The 22,255-nt window shown below is 41.0% G+C and overlaps 1 protein-coding gene across 1 annotated transcript in view; it reads left to right on the forward strand.

The window, feature by feature from the left end:
* Positions 1–13,564, forward strand: part of MMRN1 (multimerin 1) — a 44,785-nt gene extending 31,221 nt beyond the window's left edge. The window contains exons 6-8 of the mRNA XM_037379362.1: positions 1,651–3,630; positions 10,585–10,731; positions 11,800–13,564. Coding sequence (XP_037235259.1) covers positions 1,651–3,630; positions 10,585–10,731; positions 11,800–12,221 — 2,549 coding nt within the window. The 3' untranslated portion in view covers positions 12,222–13,564. The remainder of the gene's footprint in view (positions 1–1,650; positions 3,631–10,584; positions 10,732–11,799) is intronic.
* The last annotated feature ends 8,691 nt before the right edge of the window (positions 13,565–22,255 follow it).

The raw sequence follows: 22,255 nt of genomic DNA on the forward strand, positions 1-22,255 counted from the left end.
GGATATGTAGCCTTAAATCAGTCTCTTGTGTACATACATTTATTTTGCACATTATTCTTCAAATAATTGAAACTGCAAAGGGAGTATATGTTGACACAAAGTAATTACACACTTTGGATTTCAGCCAGGGAGTTAAAATTCATAATCTCATAAAAAGTGTAAGAGATTTTTAATGTTCACAGGTAGTTTGGGCCTTTCTACTTCAAAATGAGCAACAGAGAAATTGAGTTACATCCAGGAATGTACTTGTGTATTCTCAGCTCAGCATCAGAGGTGTTTACTGTCCATTTTACCACAAATAATGAAGACTGAGACTCATTTATAGTTCATAAAAGGCAAATATTATCAGCTAATTTATATCTCTGTTTCCAGCTGGAAACAGGCACAATTCAAATGAATCCCCTAAATAGAAAAAAATACTATGTGTCTTTCTGGCTTGCTGAACAAAACAATTTTTATTTGGAATCCTTTTTCACCCTTGGAGCCCAAAGTTGCACTGGTTTTCATGGATCTGATTTCCTGCCTTTTTACTGCTCTTGCTGAGAATGTACTTCCAAATAAGTTTTCAGAACGTGCCTTGGTGTTTTAGAGATGAAGTAATAAAATCCAGGTTGTAGAAGTAATTGAGAGGAAAATAGAGGAAGGCAACCGAGAATTTCTGCCTTTATCAATAGAGTTCTAATCAGAGAACCGATGGCCATCAAGGCATTGTAGTGGTTGAAGGGTTTGGCCATTATATCACAAGCTGGCCGCAAGTGTTCATCGGGTTTAGAAAAAACATGCAAAGAATGCTTCAGTGTTTTAGCTGGACATACCAGCTGCCTTTGGAGAACAAATGAAAAGAATCCTACTAATTTCACACTAGAGCACAACTACTGCTGTAATTAATCAAAATATGTTATGCAGCATTATTGATGAATGCTATTTTATGACTGTCTCAACCCATCTAAGGCCATACAGGAGGTACTTTCATTACTCACAGGAGCAGAATTCCCACACATTCACTTCTGCCTAGTGCTTTTCAGGATCAGTGTTCCTAGGAGCTATTGAAAGAGTTGTAGCATGTAAGACTAACTAAAGATTTATATCTTTACAATGTCTGGGTTTTGCAGCAGTTGTAGTTTTACTAACTTTAGATGTTCAATAAGGCTATTCTTTTTACGTTGCTTCTTTCTTGCTACAGTGTATGATTGCTTAGCACATATAAAACAACAGGAAGGTAATAATCTCTGCTTTCACTTCTTGACCATCATGTTGATAAAGCAGGAGTTTTGTCCTTACTTTCCGAGCAAAGAAAGGAAAAATCATGTTCTTATGAACAATCCACAAAAGCATACACTGTTTCAGTGCTCAGAAACAGCTTAGCTAGGAGATCAAAGTTGATACCACATGCAGACTCTGAGTTTGACCTTTCAAAATAATAGCAAAACTCCCATTGATTTCAGTAGAAACAGGGATGAGTCTTCAAACACTGTTAGCCATCCTTTACATTTCTCAGCTTTAAATTTTGTTCTGTGGAGGGATGAATTGGTGCAGGAATGTGTGTGTTTGACTTCTCTACAGTACTGTGTTTGCTCACCTTGTTGAAAAAAAATAGATGTAGCTAACACAATTGATTTGATTGTTTCCATATTCCTTTTTTTTCCAAAGATCTCAAATCCAGAAGTATTAATGAAGTAGTCAAAGACATTGTCAGAGAACACTTTAAAGTATTTCAAGGTGAAATGCAAGACAGCATGGCTCAGATTTTCAAGACTGTGTCTAGTTTGTCAGATGATCTTGAAAATACAAAAGAATTAGTCAAGCATCTGAATGAAACCCAACACAAATTTGCTCAGGAGAAAGACAGTGGGCCAACAAAGCTTGACGTTCTGGAGCTAAAGAGTCATATGGTGCAGATGAAAGAGGAAATAACTCTCGCTTGTGACAAGCCTGTGAAAGCTTTACAGGAAAAGCAGAAATCCTTGGAAGATAAATTGGAGCATCAACAGTCAAGAAGTGTAATTTATTATGAATCTTTAAATCGGACTCTTACTGAACTGAAAGATGCTCATGAACAGCTGCTATCAGCTGAACAGTCTTCAAGCCAACACATCCCTTCAGCAGATAATGTGACAGAGTACAATATTACAGAGTACATGTTGACACTTCATGAGAAAGTAAAGAAACAAGGCATGATGGTGCTGCAGATCTTTGATGACTTAAGAGTCCAAGACAGCAAGATCAGCAATCTCAGTGTTGCACTGGAAATTCAGAGAGACTCTGTTCTGGGGATCTGTGATGACATGCTGTCAGAAAGCAGGAAGGACTTCCAAACACAGCTGGCAGCAACCCAAGAGAATGTGCTTGTCCTGAACAAAAGTCTCTCTGACCTGGTCCTTCCATTGGACAATAAGATGGACAAAATGAATGAGCAAATTAATGATTTGTGCTATGATATGGAGATCCTGCAACCCTTGATTGAGCAAGGGGTACCTTTTAGTCTGACTTCAGGGTATGAACAACAAATCCAAGCTGAAGAAATCAATGAGAAGCTTGAAAACCTCACTACTGTCATTAACAGAATGAGTTCTGCAATTAAGGAGCTTTCCAAAACTCAAGAAGGACTTAAAAATGAATCTCAGGCTTATCAGGAACTCTTTGAGAGTCGTGTTAATGAATGCTCCATGGAAATAGAAGATGGATTAAACAAGACCATGATAATAATAAACAGTGCTATTGATTCTATTCAAGATAACTATGTAATGAAAAGCATGCTACGTGCTCTAAGTAATGAGACTGAAGTCTGCTGTGGCAGAGATGAGGAACTGGACAGCCTCCTGGCTTTCATTCCCCAGTTCCAGCAGCTGAATGAATCCCTCCAGGCACTGCTCAGTGGCAAGAAGTATGAATTCACTTCACAAGTAGCACCATCCCTTTCTGATCTTCCATACGAGGAGTCTGACAAAATTATCCTCCACAGTTTCAGAAGAGTTTTCTATATGTTAAATGATACATCGTCAAAAGTGGAAAATCAACGACAAGATATCAGCCGTCTGGAAGAGAAACTATTTGACTCTGTGGAGGGATCAAAGGATCATGAGGTTCGCCTTCTGAATGTGGAGTCAAAAATTTCCAAGTTTTTGGCAAACAACTGTGTCTCACTGAAAAAAACCAAAGCTGCCTTGACAGAGAAAGAACAAGTGGTCTCACTTCAGCTCCAGACCCTGAGTTCCAGGATCAAGGCCCTGGAAGCCAAGTCAATCCGCTTCTCAAACAGCATTCCACTTCTGAACAAGACTGCTCATGAGGCCTGGGGGCTGTGTCAGGATGCTAACAGCAGCATCCAAAAAGTGAATGCGAGTATCCCTGTGCTAATTAAACTTGCTCAGCCAGATATCCCCCTGCTGCAGAGCGGTCTCAAAGAGCTTGTCGAATCTGTGCTTGAAATAAAAGCGGGAGCTATCCTGACAAATCTAACCCATCATGTTGACATATCAGTGGGAAATGCCATGAACAATATCACCAAACTTCAGAAGCAAGTGAAACCAATTATAAAGAAACCAGCCCCAGTGAAAAAAGGAGCAGCAAATGTCACCATGAGCCTGGCAAGCCGAAGTCAGAGAAACACAGATAATGCTATAGATCCAGGTAATGCATTTTACCGTACTAAAAATTAGGGCCTTTGTAATAAAGGCCTATATAACCATCGTGATAAACTCAGAGGGCAGAATTTGAGTGAGGGTGAATATAAAGTCTGAAGACTGCCATAAAGAGTGTTTCAGAGGAACTTGGAGTTACTCCAGTCTTTTGCTTACAAGAGAATTTATTTATCTTAAGAGAAGACTCTCGGTAAGGCATCTAGAAGATCCATTTAATTTTCCTTGATTTATTAATGTCTGATGAGCGTAAGATATATATGTGCATGCACACACACCCAGCTGAGTACATGACCTTTAAAACATAACCGACAATTTAGACAAAATCTAAACTGCAAGGATTTTGTGCCTGCATCTCAGTTAGCAAGTTCAGTTAAAAAAACATGCAAGCTGGGAGGGAAATCTGGAGTTGCATCAGTACTTTGCAGTGTCAGTGGGGATGAAAACTATCAAAAACCTGAAGCAAGTGAATACACTGAACGATTGTAATGAGGCTTTTGCCAGCTCTTTCAATGCTTCATTGAGATTATTAGTGCAGTTACAACAGTGTGTTCTTGCAGAGTCAGAGGCCCAGTCAATAACGTAGGTTTATGACTCAAGTCCATCTGGAGAACAACTCAGCTGAGTAGAAACTACCATTCTTAAAAAGGACATAGAGCGTGACTCACTTCTGGACTTAAACATCATAATGTGAAATTACTTCACATGGATTTATTCACAGAAATACAAACTCTTATGTTATGATTTTTGGAATCAGATGAGTGAAAATCAGTAGCACAAGCTAATGTTTTAAGGAAATATCTTTTCTGGGAAAATACAGAAAAATGAAGAGTGTTTAAGTGACTAGAAATCCTCAGAGGACTCTTAATTCACATAAAAATAAGTGAGACTGATTCCTAAATGGCAGACAGATGTCCAGATACTTTTGAAGTCCTAATCCTGAATCTTTTCTGTAAAGCATTCCTAAACTTATGAACCTTTCTGAAACCATATTTGGTCCCTATTGTAAGCACATAGGGGTAGTAAGAGCTACAACTCTTGCTCGTGTGCTAAGACCATGGACAATCTCCTGTTCCCTCTCCCTCTCCCCACCTCTTCCCTCTGATTCCCCTGCCTCCCTCCTTTGTCTCCTCCTGTCCTAGGCACAGCACTTTTCAATAATCAATGGAAAGGATCCTTTGTAAAGACCCAGTCCCATCAGTAGCTTGGCTTCTGCCAAAAGCAATCTCCACTGAGGGACTTCAGTCTTTGATTATCTTTTCAGTTAGAGAGGACACACAGCTATTACAACAGGCAATCACACTTAAAAATGCACCAAGATTCGCCAGATTCTTACTCCAAAGCAATTTGAATATTTTGATATAAAAATGGCAATTCTTTCTCAGTCGTTTTTGTTTCCTGCCTGCTCCTGCCATAGCATAGGATGGATATTCAAAACCCTTTTTCACAATTAAAATTCAGGGAAAATGAGATATGATGCCTTTGATCCTTCCCAAGTCTTCTGCCTGGAAAACGTCACCAGTGTACCTGCCTGGAGCGCAGGAAGCTGCCACCTGCTCTGTCTTTTACTGCACGTTAATGAATAAATGTCCTTCCTATTTATTATTTATCTCATGCTGAATTTTAACGAATAGCTTGATAACATTGGATGTATGCTCACTCTTACAGAAAGTGCAGGTTTTTGCAAATGTTGAAAAACCCTATTTTTAAGCAAGGTTTCTGCACAGCAATATTTATGCAGACTTTTCCATCAGTAATGAATTTTTGCACTCAATGATGTTTCATGCCTAGCAAAATCATACATTACCTTTCTGTAAGTTAAAGAAATAAGACCATTATCCTAATTAACAAGTATCCATCTTCTGCCTCGGTAGATTTTACTTCTCCAGGAAAGCTTTTTTCTCAAGTTCCAGGAGGCCATCCAGAGATATATGCTGACTACACTAAAGTTTCTAGAAGAAACCCTAAGGCATAATTGATTAATTATAAAATGCATTCAATCTTCTATCTTTTCCAATTCAAAAATATTAGAATAAATTCTAGAAAGAGGTGAACGATGATTCTTATGGATGCCAGTATGTTCAATATTTGATCCCATTCTAAGAGATTAGGATTTTCATTGGGTTTAATGTGTTCAGGAGTTGACCCCTGAGGTAATACTTTCCTAGATAGTTAATTGAAATCAAGGAGAAACAATGTGTGTTTGCATTGTGAGTGCAGGAACATACAGGTTTGGAGACTTCCCATACTGTGGAATGAATAAAAGAAAAGGTTTAAGTCAGCTAGAGGCTGCAATATGTCTATGAGGGACAAAAAAATCTAACACTTTACCTGATACTAGCTGTAATGGCAACCCAGGGTGAATAAGAAAGTGATGGTCTAAGACAGCTTCAAGTATCTAACATAGGGGAGATGTCAGCCTTTAAAGAAAAAAATATACAATAAACTCTTAGTCTTGGTTATGGATTATGTCTGGTTCTACCTTCCAATGCACTGTTCTACTGCAGAAACATGTTGCAGCGTGAGGGCAGCTTAGCTCAGTTCCCGTTTTCCTGTTGCCATTTAGTGCTGTGTCTGTTTGCTGGAGAATCTAGAGGCTGCTGTGCTTTCCAAAGGTGAATGCGCTCTCTTGTTGCATGTCTTGCATTCGTTGAGGTTTTGCTTTATTCAGATTATGCCACCCTCCCATCAACATGAAAAACTGATACTGCAGATGTGTTATATTTATGTATTTACAACAGCGCATCCATGTGAAAGAGAGGCAATTTCTTTTCATTCTCATTTTCTCTGTGTCTTATTCCTGATTTTATTTTCACATGATTTCTGGCTCCTAACAGAAATGCAAGATTCCATTGTCACTTTATCATTCAAGCTTGCAGCGAAATTAACCTATTTACATGTTTTCCATCTTGTGTTTTAACTGCACAAGTTTGATGGTTATTCTAGGTCAGTTTGATGACACGTACATCAAATTTTGATATTTACTCTTTAGACAAAGTAGTAGATGAAACTATTTTGTTGGTTTTAATTTAGTGATCCTGAAATCATCACACTGGGAGTATTAGATACTTCTGCTTAACAAAGAGGCAGAGTTGCCAGAGTCCAAGTAGCTCAGATTGGTCTCGGCAATCTGTCCCCACTCAAAAACTGCCGAGCACAGCTGAGGCTCCTTGCTTTTTGCCCAAGAGCTGCGGGTGAATCTTGGTGCTTTTTTGCACCACAAACACCCCACATGGTGTTTATACCTGAATTCCCTGTCAGGGCCCTAGTGCAATTATAGCATTATTTGCCCTGGGCATCCTGATCTAGCCTCACGACTGCACAACCTGTCCATGGCCCTGGGATCCCTGTTTCAGCCCAAATCAAAATCCCAGGCTTTTTTAGTCATACTGGGCTGTCACTAACCCTGGTTACCATGATTAACTTGCCATGCTCTGCTTGTCACCTCGCCAGGTGAGGCACCAGCCCTGCTGTTGCCCTCGGTTCCAGGGTGCCAGCCCTGGTGGGGCTGCCTCTCTCCCACTGCTCCCTGGCACTCCTTGCATCTAGGCTGCTGGGGATGGTCATCCCTTTAATCGCTGTCAGACTGAGAGCACTAAGCCAGAGGTGATTAATAATTGTAGACTGAGTCAGCCCGACTGTGTGCGAGCAGGGTAGTTTCGTAGATTCCCAGGGTCTTCCAGTCTCCCAGGGCTTCCTGAGAGACAGTTACTGATAACTAAATATTGAGAAAATTAGGGTAAGTTACTTCCTGTTCAGACATTTCCAAATTGAACCACTGGACTCACTTTTTTCCTTAAGGAGACCATTAAATTGCTAAATATTTGATTTACTTCTAAACAACACCCCAGTAGATACTGACAGAGCTTCATTATTTGTTTGAAGATTTGTTTGTACAACATTGGCAGTCTATTTCCCAAAAGAGCTTCTGGCTGTTTGCCCTCCCAAAGAGTAGCAAAATTTAGCATTAACTGGCTCCCCCTAGTCCTACCATACTGAGCGTAAATAGAACCTGCATTCGGTTTATTCTCTGCTATTAATAGCTGCAATTTAAGCCTTTCATTTATAAAGCTTCTCTTTTTGACTCATCTACTAAGTTGTGAAAAATTAATTAAAAATCGGAAATGGACTACAGTAGGAAATCCTTGCCTAATCTGAAGCTCTCGGCATCTTTACCCCAAGCAGAGAATATAGACATAATGTCTCAGGACGTCCTTCAGCAAGGAGAAAGAAAATACTGGGCAGAGAGGCAGCATCAGCTAGAAACAAGAGCAAAAACATGCTACTGTAAGATCACGTGGTAGTTACACAGAGATTACCTGCTCAGTGGAGATCCAGGGCATTTAGCTCTCACTCTGAAAATGCTAATTTCACTCAAATCTCTTCACAGCTTCTCCTTGTTCTAGCAGACGGAGCAGGCTCCCCAGCTGCTGTTAAGCAATGCTGCACCTGGAGGGTTAATTTATTGGAGGTGAAGCTATGTCTGATTTTGATTTAACTCCAAGGTTAAGTTCAGGAAAAGTCATCCCTCAGCAGGCTGTTAAAACTCCAGTCTCAATTGCGTTATCGTTTCCTTTTTGTGATCTTTTCCTGCTTCTTGGACTTACTTCTTGTTCATGATAAGAAGAGACCAATTAGCAGAGAGACTGCCATGCTCTTACACAAAGCTTTTGTATTTTGGGACTATGATGTAGTCAGCACAATCAGCTGTTTTCCTTCCTTTTCTGCTTTCCTTTCACACTTTGTAAATATGTGGATTCTTGATAAATATGAGTGAAGTGTTGTGGATGCTTGGTAAATATGAGTGAAAAATAACTTCAGTTAAGTGTGCAGCAAAACAGTTATCTGAGAAGAAAAACATTATTTCCTCATGTCCAGTTGCCTGTGCTGTGACCCCGGTTATGACAGTCCTAAATCACTTTATTTCAGGCATTACAGGATGGACATTATTTTCTGTAAAAAGAATTATTGTTGTGTTTTGAAGTCCATATATTCCATCAGTGCAAATTCAAGTGGCACTGTAAGATGCACTTCAGCATGCTGCTCACCGAACTAGAATTTCTCATGGAAACAGGTTGCCTTAATGCACCAGTCTGTGAAATGGCTGGGTGGGAAGCTGAAGATAACTGCGGGCATTACTGAAGTATCTATGTGAAAAACCAGGTCAGCATTTCCCTGGTAATAAGCGAAAGGCTTTTTCAGTTCCCATCTACCAATCTAGATTCACCATCACAGGACTGTATGTTCTCTTTCCAGAACTCTGCTGGTAGTTCCTGGCAAAGAAAAGGTTCATTTTCTAAAACATCTGACTTCTATTTGACCAAAGCAAGAGAATGGAAAAATGTATGGCTTGGGACTGCTTTGGGTTCAAACTTTTTTACAGCGATACTTAATTTTTCATGTGGCTTGAATGTTCTTCCCCCCAGACTGCTATGACAACACATGATACGATGACACTCAGTAATTGTGATCTCAGAGCTCAGCAGCACTGGCCAACAGATTTTTCTGGATCGGCTGGGTGTGATCTGGCCAGCTCATACATAATCAGGAACGGAGGCAAGGACAGCCACCTGTTCGGTTTGATTTGTGTTGCTTGCAATACTAAACTTATACAACAATCTTGGTAGATATCCAGGAATTGATTTATTTATGGGCAAGGACAAGTACTGGATGTAGTTTGGATGGCATTTAAAATCTTCCATTACCAGTAGCCAGACTCTCCCGCAATGGTTGTGACACATCTAGGTGGGTAATGTCATAGACAGGACAGTCCAACCTGTACACCAGCAGTACAAAATCTGTGTTTTGGTACACCCAAGGATAAGCTGGCTCTGTCTGAAAAGAGCAGCCTTCTGTGCCTGCATTAGTAAAACCAAACCAAAGCACAGATTTGCCCAAACCAGCGTGAAAATAACTATTTCTTTTTTCTGACTAAAAGAAGGAAATAATTGGATACGTCAGTATTGTCTCTTCCAAGTTTTACTGTTTGTTTCTGAAGGGCTCCTTGAACTATGGTCAGCCCTAAGGCTCTAGGCACATTCCCATTCTTAGTAAAGAGTAATTAGCTGATCCAACATATTTATTGAATCACATGATTGCAGACCACCTGGTTTTCACTTGTCTCTTGGTTTGCTGTGGTGTCTGAGAGCTGCCATACAAGAAGGGAAGAAGGAGGCTGAGCCAGCTGTGCGGGGCTCAGCAGGAGCAGTCCACTGCCGCTGCGACCGGCTGTAAGATGGAAGTGAGCAGCTGGTGCTGGCTGGACTGCGGGCCTCTGTCAGGCTGTGGCAAGTAGGGGTGGGTTCTTGCCTGCACCCCACACCTCCCTATGGGAGTAAATAACCTGTGGGACCATCCTGCCTTAGATTATTATAGAAGGATTTGTGTAGGGAACAACAGAAGGAGAATTTCCTAACATTTTGCTGTAGCCAGGCTTTGCTGGCTTTAAACTTACATTGCAGGGAAGAGAGGTCATTAAATTAGCGTGGACAGGAGAGAAGAAATGAGCAAGGAAAGGCTGTTGTTTGTTGACAGAGGTCTCTCGGACTGTACATTCACAGCTAGTCAGATATCCCAATCTCTTGATGGTTCTCATAGTGTTTGTTGAGTGAGATGTTCCAAAGACACTGGCTTTGTAGTATCTTTCATCTTAATACATATACTTGACCCTCTGAGACAAGCAGAACTCAGTATTTCCAGGTAATTCTGAATATCTTGAAGGCTAGCTGAGGGTGTGCTGTGTTCAGGCAAAGAGGGAGGCTGGACTGGAAAAGGGTCTGAATAGCCTGGACAGGATCTGAAGTTGGCCTTCAAGCAGAACCCCAGCAGAAATTCCACCAGCTTTATGAACTGACGAAGAGGCTTTCCAAAACAGTGACAACTTGGGAAGTGTCACTGTCATGACACTGCGACTGAGGTTGTTGGTTTTCCTCCCTCTCTATCACAGGGCAGAATTCAGCTTGTGTCAGTTCCCCGTGCCAGAATGGAGGAACCTGTATCAATGACAGACAGAGCTTTATTTGCGCTTGTCGCCACCCCTTTGGAGGAGTCAACTGCAGTACGAAGCTGGTGAACGACAATTCTCTAAGTGTCGGCAAGTAAAGAATTTAGTAGTGCAATATGTGAGCGGCATGGGCCTCTGCCCTGGGGCCTAATTAGAAAGCATCGCTGGTCAAAGGTCCCGCATTTCACTTTAATGAGTGCCAACTCAAGTAGTAGTGTCCTGTGGTGACTCATGATGTCTTTCTTTAATATGACCAGGTGACGGGACTAAATTGGGCTGGGACCAGCCATAATAGCTGGAAAGCTCCCTGCTGAATTGTGCAGAGCGGGAATGTGTGCAATAGATGTATTTGAACATGATATCATGGAATTTGAAAGGGGAGGTAAAATCACATCACTGGGGAATACTACCTCCAGCATGGCCATAAACGCTCTATAAATACAAGTAGCTACCGTGATATGTGGGACTATGGCCTCAAGGAGTCATTTTAGGCACACCTCTGATTTTCATCAGTAGAGGATGCAGCCCTTGAAAGATATTAAAAAAAAAAAAAAAAAAAAAAAAAAGACGGAAACTGCTTATTCAGTCCAGAAAACAAATAAATAATTTACATCCAGGCCACATGGAATGTCAATTTTATGCAGATTTCAGCAGCCATTTGGCTGAATCTCACTCATGACGGTATAAGAATAGTGAATAAAATAATTTGTACAGAGGAAGGGAATCATGGTGTGCAGGCTCAGCTTGAAGAGAATAATATATACTTTTATTCCCTCATTTAACATCAGGAGTGCTAAACCTTTTCGGTGTTTGTCTAAGATTTTAAACTTTTTTTTTTCTTTTTGGAGGGGGTGGGGATGGGAAAAGAAAGAAAAGAAAAAGAACAGCTTCCTTAATGATAACATAGCATACACAGACATGAGGTTCCCTTGCTGTTTCTAAGATTATTCTTCTGTGGATACACCTAGCACTAATTGTGACAGAAAATTACTTTTTATAAAATACAGAAAAACTGTGTTTATGCAGAAATACTGTGTTTCAGTTGCTCAAGCTAGTGGATCATGTGTCTTCAGAAAAGCTGCTTTTGATCTTCTGGCTGGTCTGAGTTGTCTTTGTGCAATGTAACATTACTTGAAGTTGTTCTTTATTCCGTTCCAGATTTTTCAAAAGGATCATACAGATATGCACCTATGGTGGCTTTTTTTGCCTCTCATACATATGGAATGACGACTCCAGGACCCATCAGATTTAACAATCTGGATGTCAACTACGGAGCTTCATTTGCCCCGGCAACCGGGAAGTTCCACGTTCCATATCTGGGAGTCTATGTTTTTGAGTATACCATCGAATCGTTTAGTCCACGTGCCTCTGGCTATCTGGTCGTTGATGGAATAGACAAACTCACTTTTCAGGCTGAAAATATTAATAGTAACAAGTACACCGACAGAGTAATTACTGGAAATGCTTTATTAGAATTAAATTATGGTCAAGAAGTCTGGCTCAGACTGGCAACTGGCTCTATTCCAGCCAAGTATCCACCAGTAACTACATTTAGTGGTTACTTGTTGTATCGTACCTAAGTCAGTCATAAATGTGAATAGTTACCATTAAATGCAGCAACCTGCATGTGAATTTATCTTTGCCTTTAAATATTTTGTTTCCTTAACAGCAGTAAGTTTCTCAGAGTAACAATACTGATGGCATTTAAAGTGTGGATTCTCCAAGAGGTTGCTTGTTTGTAGCCACATGCACATCTTATAAAAAGAGTCCACAGGTTGGAGATGGGGGGAAAAATAAGCATCTTCCTTATATTAGCATGATTGGGAAGCACAAATCTAATTATGTTCTACATTTACATTGTATAAGCATACTTACACAAGGTTGCTGATAATCAGTTCTCAAAGCTGGTTTTGATTATTCTTTTTCAACCTAAGTGCATAAGAGAGGTGATGGATGGAGTCTGATGACTCAGGTGCTGGGTTACTACTTAGGTCATTGTATCAAGTGATAATCATGTATATATTCTGTCTGGAAAAAATATATTTCTTTTTCATTTTGCTTGATGTTATTCTCCACTTACCTTGATATGTCAGTGTTTATTTGATTCATTATTTTTAACGTAACCAGTATGATAACAAACTGGGGGATTATCTAGCAGAAAAGAATGAGAAGGAATACTTAAAAGCTGCATGTTGATACATTCAGATTAGAAAGAAGGTACTCATTTTTAGAAGTGAATGTAACTAGTCATGGGAAAAACATTATAATGGATTTGGTGGAGGCTCCCTGTTGCTTGAAACATTTAAACTGCAGCTGGATTTTCTTTTGGTGATATGTTTTTGAGCAAACATGGGTATATTGGCTTCACATATATTTTAGCATGTAAACTTTAGCCTATAAAGTACACAAGGTTAAATGACATAATCATAGTACTTTCTAAGTTTGAAGTCTATCAATCTATGATTTTGTTTGTTTCTGCATTATATTCACAAACTACTGAGGCAAGATGAAATGAACATTGGTCTGCATAAACCAGAATGTGATTTGCAAGCACCAATACAATATAAAAAAAAATATTTTTACTTCATGCTGTGACTGCCTGAAAACAAATAAACCAACAAGTTTGCGTCCTTATCAGTTGCAAAGTCCTGGGCTGCTGCAGTTTCTTGATGTCCTACCAGCTGCTGTGACTGAGTTTGTTTCTGGTTATTGCCTGTTAACACTAACTGATCAGATTTTATCTCTCTATGTGTTTGTCTTCCTCCCCTTTCTTATCCTCCCAGCTGAAAAAACTTTCTCACACTCTGCATGTTCTTACCAGTTGGTGCCACTGACCAGGTGTGTTCCCATCGTCGCCTCCCTTACCATGTGCCAGGCTTCTCCCTACACCTTCTTCTTTATGGTTCCTTTGACCAGCTATCCTTCAAGCTGCAGACACTCTCCTTCCATGGCCCTTACATGCAGTTAGCATTAATCAGCATGCTCCAGCGACCTGTGATAATTTATTGAAGCCCCGAATGTTTTGAAGCTCTCTGAATTATTTTGTTTTCCACTATCAGGAACTTTTCTTGAAAACACATGAGAATCTTCAGCTCTCTTCTTAGTATTACTTCATGGACTTTATCAGATCTTAAGATGCACGTCCATAAAATTACTGAATTCTCCCACACTGTGTGTGGATAAGAGAATCCACAACATTTTTCCTCAGGTGTATAAAGCTACACTTTGTTTTTCAAAACTGAAGTGCACATTTTCCACCAGGAGCATTGGTGCTGAAGCGTGTCTGTGGGCGTGCGACTGTGCAGTGGCTGCCTGAACCATGCAGCATGCAGCATTCTCCCAGCTTTGGCAGGGCATCCTACCATGGCTTGTGGTTAAGGACAGCAGCTGAGAATTGATGAAAGCTTTCCATCGAAGCCCATTTTCTGAAGCCATAAATTCACAAATTAATCCTTGCAGCACATAAATAGTGATTAAAATATCCTACGTTCCATGAAGGATCTGACAACAGCAGAGCCGCTACTCTAAGGGCCAACTGCAAATCTTGGTAACAGGGTGGAATGTTTTGCTATTGTTCGTATTTTTGTTTGGGTGTTTTTGAGGCCAGAAATCCTTTCTTCTACGTACCTGATGGATTCTTAATGTACCCTGAACCCTGAATGAGTGCACCACAGATCCTTCTCCTGTTGCATGCCATATTTTTCTGTAAACACTCAAAATCTTTGATGCAACAATAACTTAGCCTACCATATCATTTAATTTTATCAAGTATAATGACCATAAGCCCAAATCCCTCCTTGTATGATTTTGTCATTTTAATTGTATTTAGTCCTCCTTATCCCTGCAGTGGCTATGGCTAAATGGCATGAAAATTACTCTGCAGATGAAATTCAAATGACCCACCAGAGACTGCATCTCTGTTTTAAAGTACCTTTCTTCACCCTCGCTGCCCTTGTCACTGAGTTCTTCAAGCTGGGTTCCCATCTTCACAGGTGCTATTTTCCCCTGGCAGCCACGTACTTTCTGTCATTGTACTGGTTTTCTTTCCTCTTTTCTTTTCCCCCCCTTTTTTTTTTCCTCACAAAACTCCAAATTTGTTGGGGTACAGTAAGAATTCTGATTAAAACTGCATCTGCAGGAGTAACGCACAGAAAAATAATTTCCCTAACAGAACATAGTACTGAAGCTAATTCTCATTGTACTTTTTAAAATATGGAAGAAACTATATTTTGAAAATATAATAAAGGTACACTCCTCTTTTTTAATCTGTGCAATAATCCATTCAAATCTTTCCTGAGATGTAATAAAACTAAATACACTTGGCTTTGTCTACTGTTAAAAACTAAAATGCAGACTCTTTGCCATGAAGGGACATTTGCATTGGCCACTGAGGCTTATTAATGGGTCTGTGACTATGTACCTGGCTGCCTGGACTAATGAAGCAAACAATATTGAAAAATAACTGAGGATCAATAAAATCAGTCAGCCTCGCCTTTATGCAGAATAGACAGCAATCAGGCTGAACTCCCGGGATAACTTTTTAGGCATCAACGAGGAAAGGCAGGCACCTTGTCATCCCTCAGCTTTCATTTCCATGCTCTGATTTGCATTCCCTAATGATAGCAGGCAGCAAATCTGAACGTTCATCTCTACCCACAGCCCTTGTAAGGGACCACAAAGCCATCCTGAGCCTTTGTACTTCAGAGTGAGCGGTGTTCTCTTTATTTGGGTGACTCAATAACCATGGCAACATTTTGTCTGGTTTGGCTTTGACAAGCCCATCCAATTTTCTCTGGAGCTTGCATTATCATTTCCTCACACGTATCAACCAAGTTATCGCTGAAGGCATTCCCCAGCGCCTCATATGCTTAGCATTTGTGTTCAGATCAGCATTTTGTTTTCCTCACATACCTTTTCTAGCTGAATAGCCAGCACGACCCTGTTTCGCTCCAGCTGATGCCAAACTTCCCCGCTAACACATGCCTGCCTGATGCTGACTTGCAGGTATCACTGTCTGTCCATACATCTGGGATATTTTTGTTCAATCACGTTTTTTTCTCCAAGATAATAACATCTACTTTGGCAGTATGTGTGGGGGGAAAAGCTATTATTTTGGAATTCAGGCATTGACCTGAAAGCATCTATTAGAAGCAACACTGCAGCTAAACCTCGCCGAAAGCCGTGGGTATCTGATGATTAAGTACCTTTGGCAGTGGGATAATAAGTGCATTGAGATAGCTGCAAAACGAAATCTTCCTCACAGCTGAATTTGGGCAGGTGAGCAGGAGCGTGCAAAACAAAATAAGACACACACCCACACCCCCCCCCCTACTTTTGACATTTCCAAAGAATAAAAATATATAACATGGCTTTAAATGTCTTTCACTGGTGGCTGCTGCTTGGGTGCAGGAACTATTGCCTAGCACTTCCATGGAATTCTTTAACCCCTTAAGGCCATCAGATGTATCACAGAGTTAGCAAGGTCTACATTTTTTCGTCCAGTTTTCATTTTCTTAACCCATATTTTTTTTAATGCTTAGCTGACTGCTAGAAAGCCCAACCCCCATGCTCCTGTTATACTAGAGCATTACCAAAACCAGAAGACAGGAATCTTCTTTAGTTATTGCTGAACAGGGTTTTTTACTTACTAAATCTTCCCTGTGGAATCACGTTTTTCGCAGGGTTCCGTACGAAGTACAAGTGTTTATCACCACTTTGTATTTAAAATATGCAGCAGCGCTGTAGCCATTTTCGCTTTGCAACGCTGCCGTTCTCCCGCTTTGTACAATAGCAGTGGCGGCAGGAGAGTTGGCGAGAGTGAGATATAATGAGACACTGTCTTTTGATGGGAGTCCAGTCGAGAGGGTTTGGTAGGAACACTTTTATCGGCAAGCTGCTTTCTAGCTGAAGTCGCTACAGATATGTTACAACCAACACACTGGCTCGTAATGAACTTCCTTGCCCTTCTTCCCCACCCTCAGAAATCTGCGGTGGCTGCGAGCTGAAAACAGGCTTCTGCATTCACATATGACATGTAAACAAACTGAAGTGTTTCTGAAAATATTGATGGTGGTGGTTGCTGCTGAAGATTCTTATCTTAGGAAATGCAAGTCGCAAACAAAACAGACCGTGGCTGTTTACAAACAGCATGCAAGTACTCCCGGAAAGCTTGCTGTTTGGGTCTGCAGGAGTTGGGAGATACCATGCAAATGATCTGAAGTGCCCAGAAGTTCTTTATAAACACCAAAAGCCTTTTGAAAGCTCTTTGAACCCATTATTGGAAACCAGTATGTCTCACATCCACACAGATTCGGCATGATGAAGGCTTATGTGTCTCAAATGAAATGGCATATTTGACCGAAACATCTGCTAGAGCATCCTTCCTTCTTACCTGATGGCAAAGTCAAGAATGGTGGCAATTAAAATAAAATCACTAAAATGATGGACATGTTTAGACAGAGAATTATCTTCAGCTCTATCAAGACTGATCTGACTGCAGATTTCCTTGGAAAGGAACAAAAAACCAAGTTCCGCCATCCATTGCTAGGCTACTTATTGCTGCTTACTGAAGTGAAAAAATACGTGTAAAAGAATTGTTTACTCCTAACAAAGGAAGTGCCACTACCAGCTTATACAGGCAAGAGACAATTTTCAGGCTCAATGATTAGACACGTTCTAGAAGAACATAGTAGACCTCAAGTATGGTTTTCGTCAGTAATTTCTAGGGTCTAAGTTGATCCCCCTGTTGCCTTGGCCCCAAGAGCTGGACATTACTGCAGCTTGTCAGTAGGTACACACTATCGTAATACACTTAATTCTCGAAAAAGAGGAACTATGCTTACAGGAAAAGGAGAGAGAGCGCATTAAAAGTTAAAAGGCAGCAAAGGAAACTGTGCAATGCCATCAGCAATGCATTAAGTACATTTTACATTACCTTTAGCCAAAAAGTACTAAAGGTCAACCCTTTACATGTTGAATTTTTGTGTGTGAGCTAAACAGATCTATGAGAGCTGTAAGAATTTAAATCAATTTGCCTGTGAGCTTGCCTTGTTTGCATAGGTTTGGACTTTGACTGAACTAGTACCTATGACCATTTTCCCCAACAGAATTTCAGATGCTTAAATAACTGTGAAGGAAAGGCACAGGTGCATAAGCAGGGAAATAACACAGGCCTTGTTTGTACCTAGTAAAGCACAAAATAAATTTTTACCCTTTGGCTTGCGTGATGTACCTTCCTAAACACGGGTGAAGAGAAAAGTAATTTAAAACTAGGATATTTTAGTATACTCAACTGACATGGGTGATAGTTCATCAACAAATAGGATGCCCAGCTGCAAGGGGCTGTATGAAAGGCGAGTTTTTATAGTGGTCCGTCCCAATATTTGAATTATTGTAGGACATGGAGTTGTCGTCTAGGAAACCAATTTCAATTTTTCACTGTGAGAAGTAGATTTTCTTGTGGGACTTCACCTCTGTGGAGTGATATGAAGCTTCCTGGGTGGGCGTGTGATGTTGCCACACAAGTACAAAGCCTCACTAGAAACCTGAGTGGGGGCTGAGAGCTCGAACCGCTGCTCCTGTGTGTGCAGCCCCCTGCCACGTGTGCTCAGGATGTGCTCCTCAGGTCGCACAGCACCTCTGTGCATTCTTGGTGACTCCCAGCCTTTCCTCTCTCCTACCCTGCATTTCTTTCTACTTCCCTGCTGGTTTTGAAAATGACCCGACAGCGCTGACTTTGGAAATTATGATGCAATATCCTTGCACCAGCCTTCTTCTGAGACATAAAATAAACCCACATCTTCCCCTTCTCCTAAATAATTTTAGTTTGCTAAGTCCTATGGACAACCCAATTACTGTTGTTTTCACTAGAAAACTCCCAAAAGCTTGTGTGGAGGAAAGGGTAGAGTATTCTTTTAATCTATTTGTACAGAAACACAGTATTTCATTGCTGTTGTTGTTTGCGTGTGCATTTTTCTTTTCCAGGCAGTAACAGGAAAGCTGATGGGAGAAATTAACTTTTCAACCAGGTAACACAGACTTTTGTTAGAGGAGCAAGTGCGTGGCCGAGAAGCTATCTAGTAGTCCCCTGGTTTAAAGTTTGTCCCACTTGGTGCTACACTTTTCATTTTTATAGATGTATATACAATCTGACCACTCATTTGGCAGCTTGTTTCATACCTCTGCCTGCAGATTGTACTCTCAGAGGTTATTTTCCCAGTGATTGTTGATGAGACAAAGTGTGCACATCAAAGGCTCGGTACTGGCAGAGAAAAATAATCGACCTGCTATAAAAATACATGGAGATCCTTTCAGATTAAGGTAAACTGTTGGTCACCCAGCAATGCTGCCCAGCAGAAAGCTGTAGCCGGCAGGGAGAACTTATCTATTTTTTGTAACGGGATTAGAAGCAGGTTCAAATGTGTGAAAATGGAAGAGGGCAGTTGAAACTAGAGAATGATTTAAAACTCTGCAGGAAGAGTTACTCCAGAGCTGGTATGTGAAATTGTTGCCATGTGTATAGGACAGACCCACAGAGCTTTTTAACACTGCTGAGAATCAGGTGAAAAATTCTCTTCTGCGTGATCGGAGAAACTTCCTATTTAATGTAGACAGAGAATGAATTGCAAGACACATAAACCTGTGAAATCAGATTTCATCGTAGCATTTAAACACGAGTAAAGCCTTGATGTCCATCTGAAAGCAGAAGGGAGGTAGAGAACAAGAATCATGCGACTCCTGAAACTTGCTAAGAAAGCTATGGATGGGAACAGCAAACCTGGATCTGAGCAGATCTGAGTGGGATGCTTGCTTTATTACTGGGAAGAACATGATTAAACTGGGGACATCCAGGGTATTTTGGGCAATCTCAGCTCTCATGGTGCCATCTCCAAGCATTAGATCAAAACTGGGGTATAACTTACAAATGGGTACGTAACAACCCTAACTCCAGCCTGTGCCTTGAGGTGGCTGTGCAGATGTCCCCTTGGCTTAGGAGCACTGATAAAAATAAACTCATTGAGTGAAGTGTCTGTCTCCTGTCAAATGACCTGATGTCAGCTGCATGCAATTCTGAATACAGTTTTGCAAAACTTATAATGAAAAAACCTGAATCCTTATCTAAATGAGAACCACTTGGTTGAATTTAAACCAAATAATACCTTTTCCAAAAATATTTGAGAAAATAATGAGATTACTTTTCGCAGTTAAAATCTCAAAGATAGACTTAAAAAAATGTAGCAAAATATGTCCAACAACTTTTCAGTATATATATTGGGGAAACTAAAAGAGGGGAATTGGTTTTGTAGCCCTTTATTTCTGCTAGCTGCATTGACCTTGTAGGAGGGAGGAAGATTCTTGCATACAGAGAGCAGCGCTAGTGGCAGTGTTAGTGCAGCAAAGTTTTTAAAATCTCAGGCTTACGTGGTTATAGCAATGAACAAATACCAAACTGTATGTGTGTTGCTCTTCTTGTCTGATGGAATAGAGCTATGTGGAGCAACATGTGCACGGCAGGTACTTTACTGCAACGGTGCTGAAAAGAGCAACACGTCTGGCAGAAGTAAATTAGCATTTACAGCAAGCATATAAAAAGTTGGGGAGTATCAGAGAAGTAGAAATGCCTGACAACACTGACAGGTTAAGAGCCAGGTGCCGGCTCATGTCAAGTTTTCTTGCAAGTCTCCTGTTGTGTTTGTACCTTTCCACCTTGAGGCCACTCTAAGAAATGACCGTGAGCCTCACAGCCTGCAACCGGCACGATTATTGCGAACAGCAATGTCTGTTTGCCACCTGTGAAGAGTGTGACCAAAATTAGTGAATGCTGGCAGCCTGCTCCTATGCCACCAAGTGTCAGGGTGGATCACTGACTTTGGGATGATAGTTCTTGCTTCTCGACCATCGACTAAAATAATGATGTCTGGTGGCAAAAGGACTGTCTTGGAGCAATCTTGCATCACCATCCAATGCGCTACTTTTCTTCCCACAATTATTTTCAAAAGTGCTGACACCGACAGCTTGGTTATGAAGCTGCTTTCCGGCTAACAGCTTTAATAAGAAATTTTCATTTTGGTTTTGGTCCTTCCCCAGCATGATGACTCTCCTCTGCAGAATTACAGTGCCAGCCACGTGCTTGTGTGCGCTGAGAACAGCGTGCTGCAGGCGCTGGTGCTGTTGGACCGGGCTCTCAAACCAGGCAGAACTGATCAGAGCAGTATTTCTGCGGTGCTTCAACCTTTCTGCAGTGAACCCCACACAGTTTCACATTTTTAACTTGCTTTTCTTTCCTGTCAGTTCGCTCCAGGCACACTCTCTTGAGGGCTCGGTTCTTGCACCCATGCTGAGCTCCTGCATTTCTTTGGAACAGGCAGCACTCAACATGATTTCCACCATCATTGCTATGCCAATGATTCACCAGTTTATTTATCAAATGCTTGGGAATTTGCTTTCAAATCCTATTACTTCCATGATCCAGGAGTGCAAAAGGAATTCCCTTGGGAATGACATCTCTCTCTACTGCCTCAGCACAGTTTCATGCTTGTTTTTAAAGGTGTGTGTTGTGTGATCTCTGATCCATTCTTTTCTTATGAACTTTACAAACACGACTGGGTTCCTCTGCAGCTCTTTAGGGTCCAGTCTCTGAACATACCACTTCAGTCACCCCCAGAAAGCTGACTCACGGGGGCCTTAAAAAATTAAATTCTCCTTTTGGTGTGGCTTCCCCTCGGGGCTGCACCTTGAGCAGCTTTCCCTTCTCACGTGGAAGCGGGGACACGCAGGCGTGCCTTCCCGTGACGCAGGGATCTCAATCGCAATTTCCATGTCACCAGCCTGGGCTCTCCTGCCCAGCTCGGGGACACCCAGCTTGAGAGCAGTGTGAACTGGGACAATTTCCAGCTGGTGGGTTTCACATGGAACCCAAAAGTGCCACGAACACCCAGAGCTGAAGACAAATTGCGACTTCTGTGTCTCTCAGCATAAAAACTAACTTCAGTAAAGCTACACTTACAGCTAATGGCAGAGACCCTAGCTCCTAACCTGGCGTCATACATGGCTTTACACAGTTTGATTGTGAAAGGTAATTTAAAATACATTGAATTACTCTGTTTTCCTCTCCTCCTGGGATCACTTTCATGTCCAATACTTTCTTGTTGGAGTGGGACTATTTGTCACAGCGTTTCAAATGGTTAGCTTGGAACTATGTATGCCTCTGGAGTCCCCAAAACATTTGAAGCTAAACACTTTAAAATTCAAAGAGGCTTTGCTCCAATATATAGACGCAAAAATGCTTTCACAGTAATAGTTGCAACCCTTTTAAAAAATCCCTTCATTTTCAGGCCCCGTTGCATTACAAGACTCATTCTCCTTGTACCTAGCAGATCTAAACTGCACTTTTTGAAGTCACAAAGCTTCCCTCTAGTCTCCTAGGCGCTGTGAACCCAAGTCCTCCACAAACCTATCCAGGTTGTTGACCTGCTATAATCTTTCAGGAAACTGAGATTTTGCTTTGGAAACTCACTCTGATTTACTTCTGTGTTGCCAGTTTTACACGGCTTGCAAGGTATCCCTGCAGATCTAAACCCCTCCAGATTAAATGTATTTATCATGTATATATTTC

This window comes from Falco rusticolus, chromosome 1, assembly GCF_015220075.1.
Source record: "Falco rusticolus isolate bFalRus1 chromosome 1, bFalRus1.pri, whole genome shotgun sequence".
NCBI classification, from domain to species: Eukaryota; Metazoa; Chordata; class Aves; order Falconiformes; family Falconidae; genus Falco; species Falco rusticolus.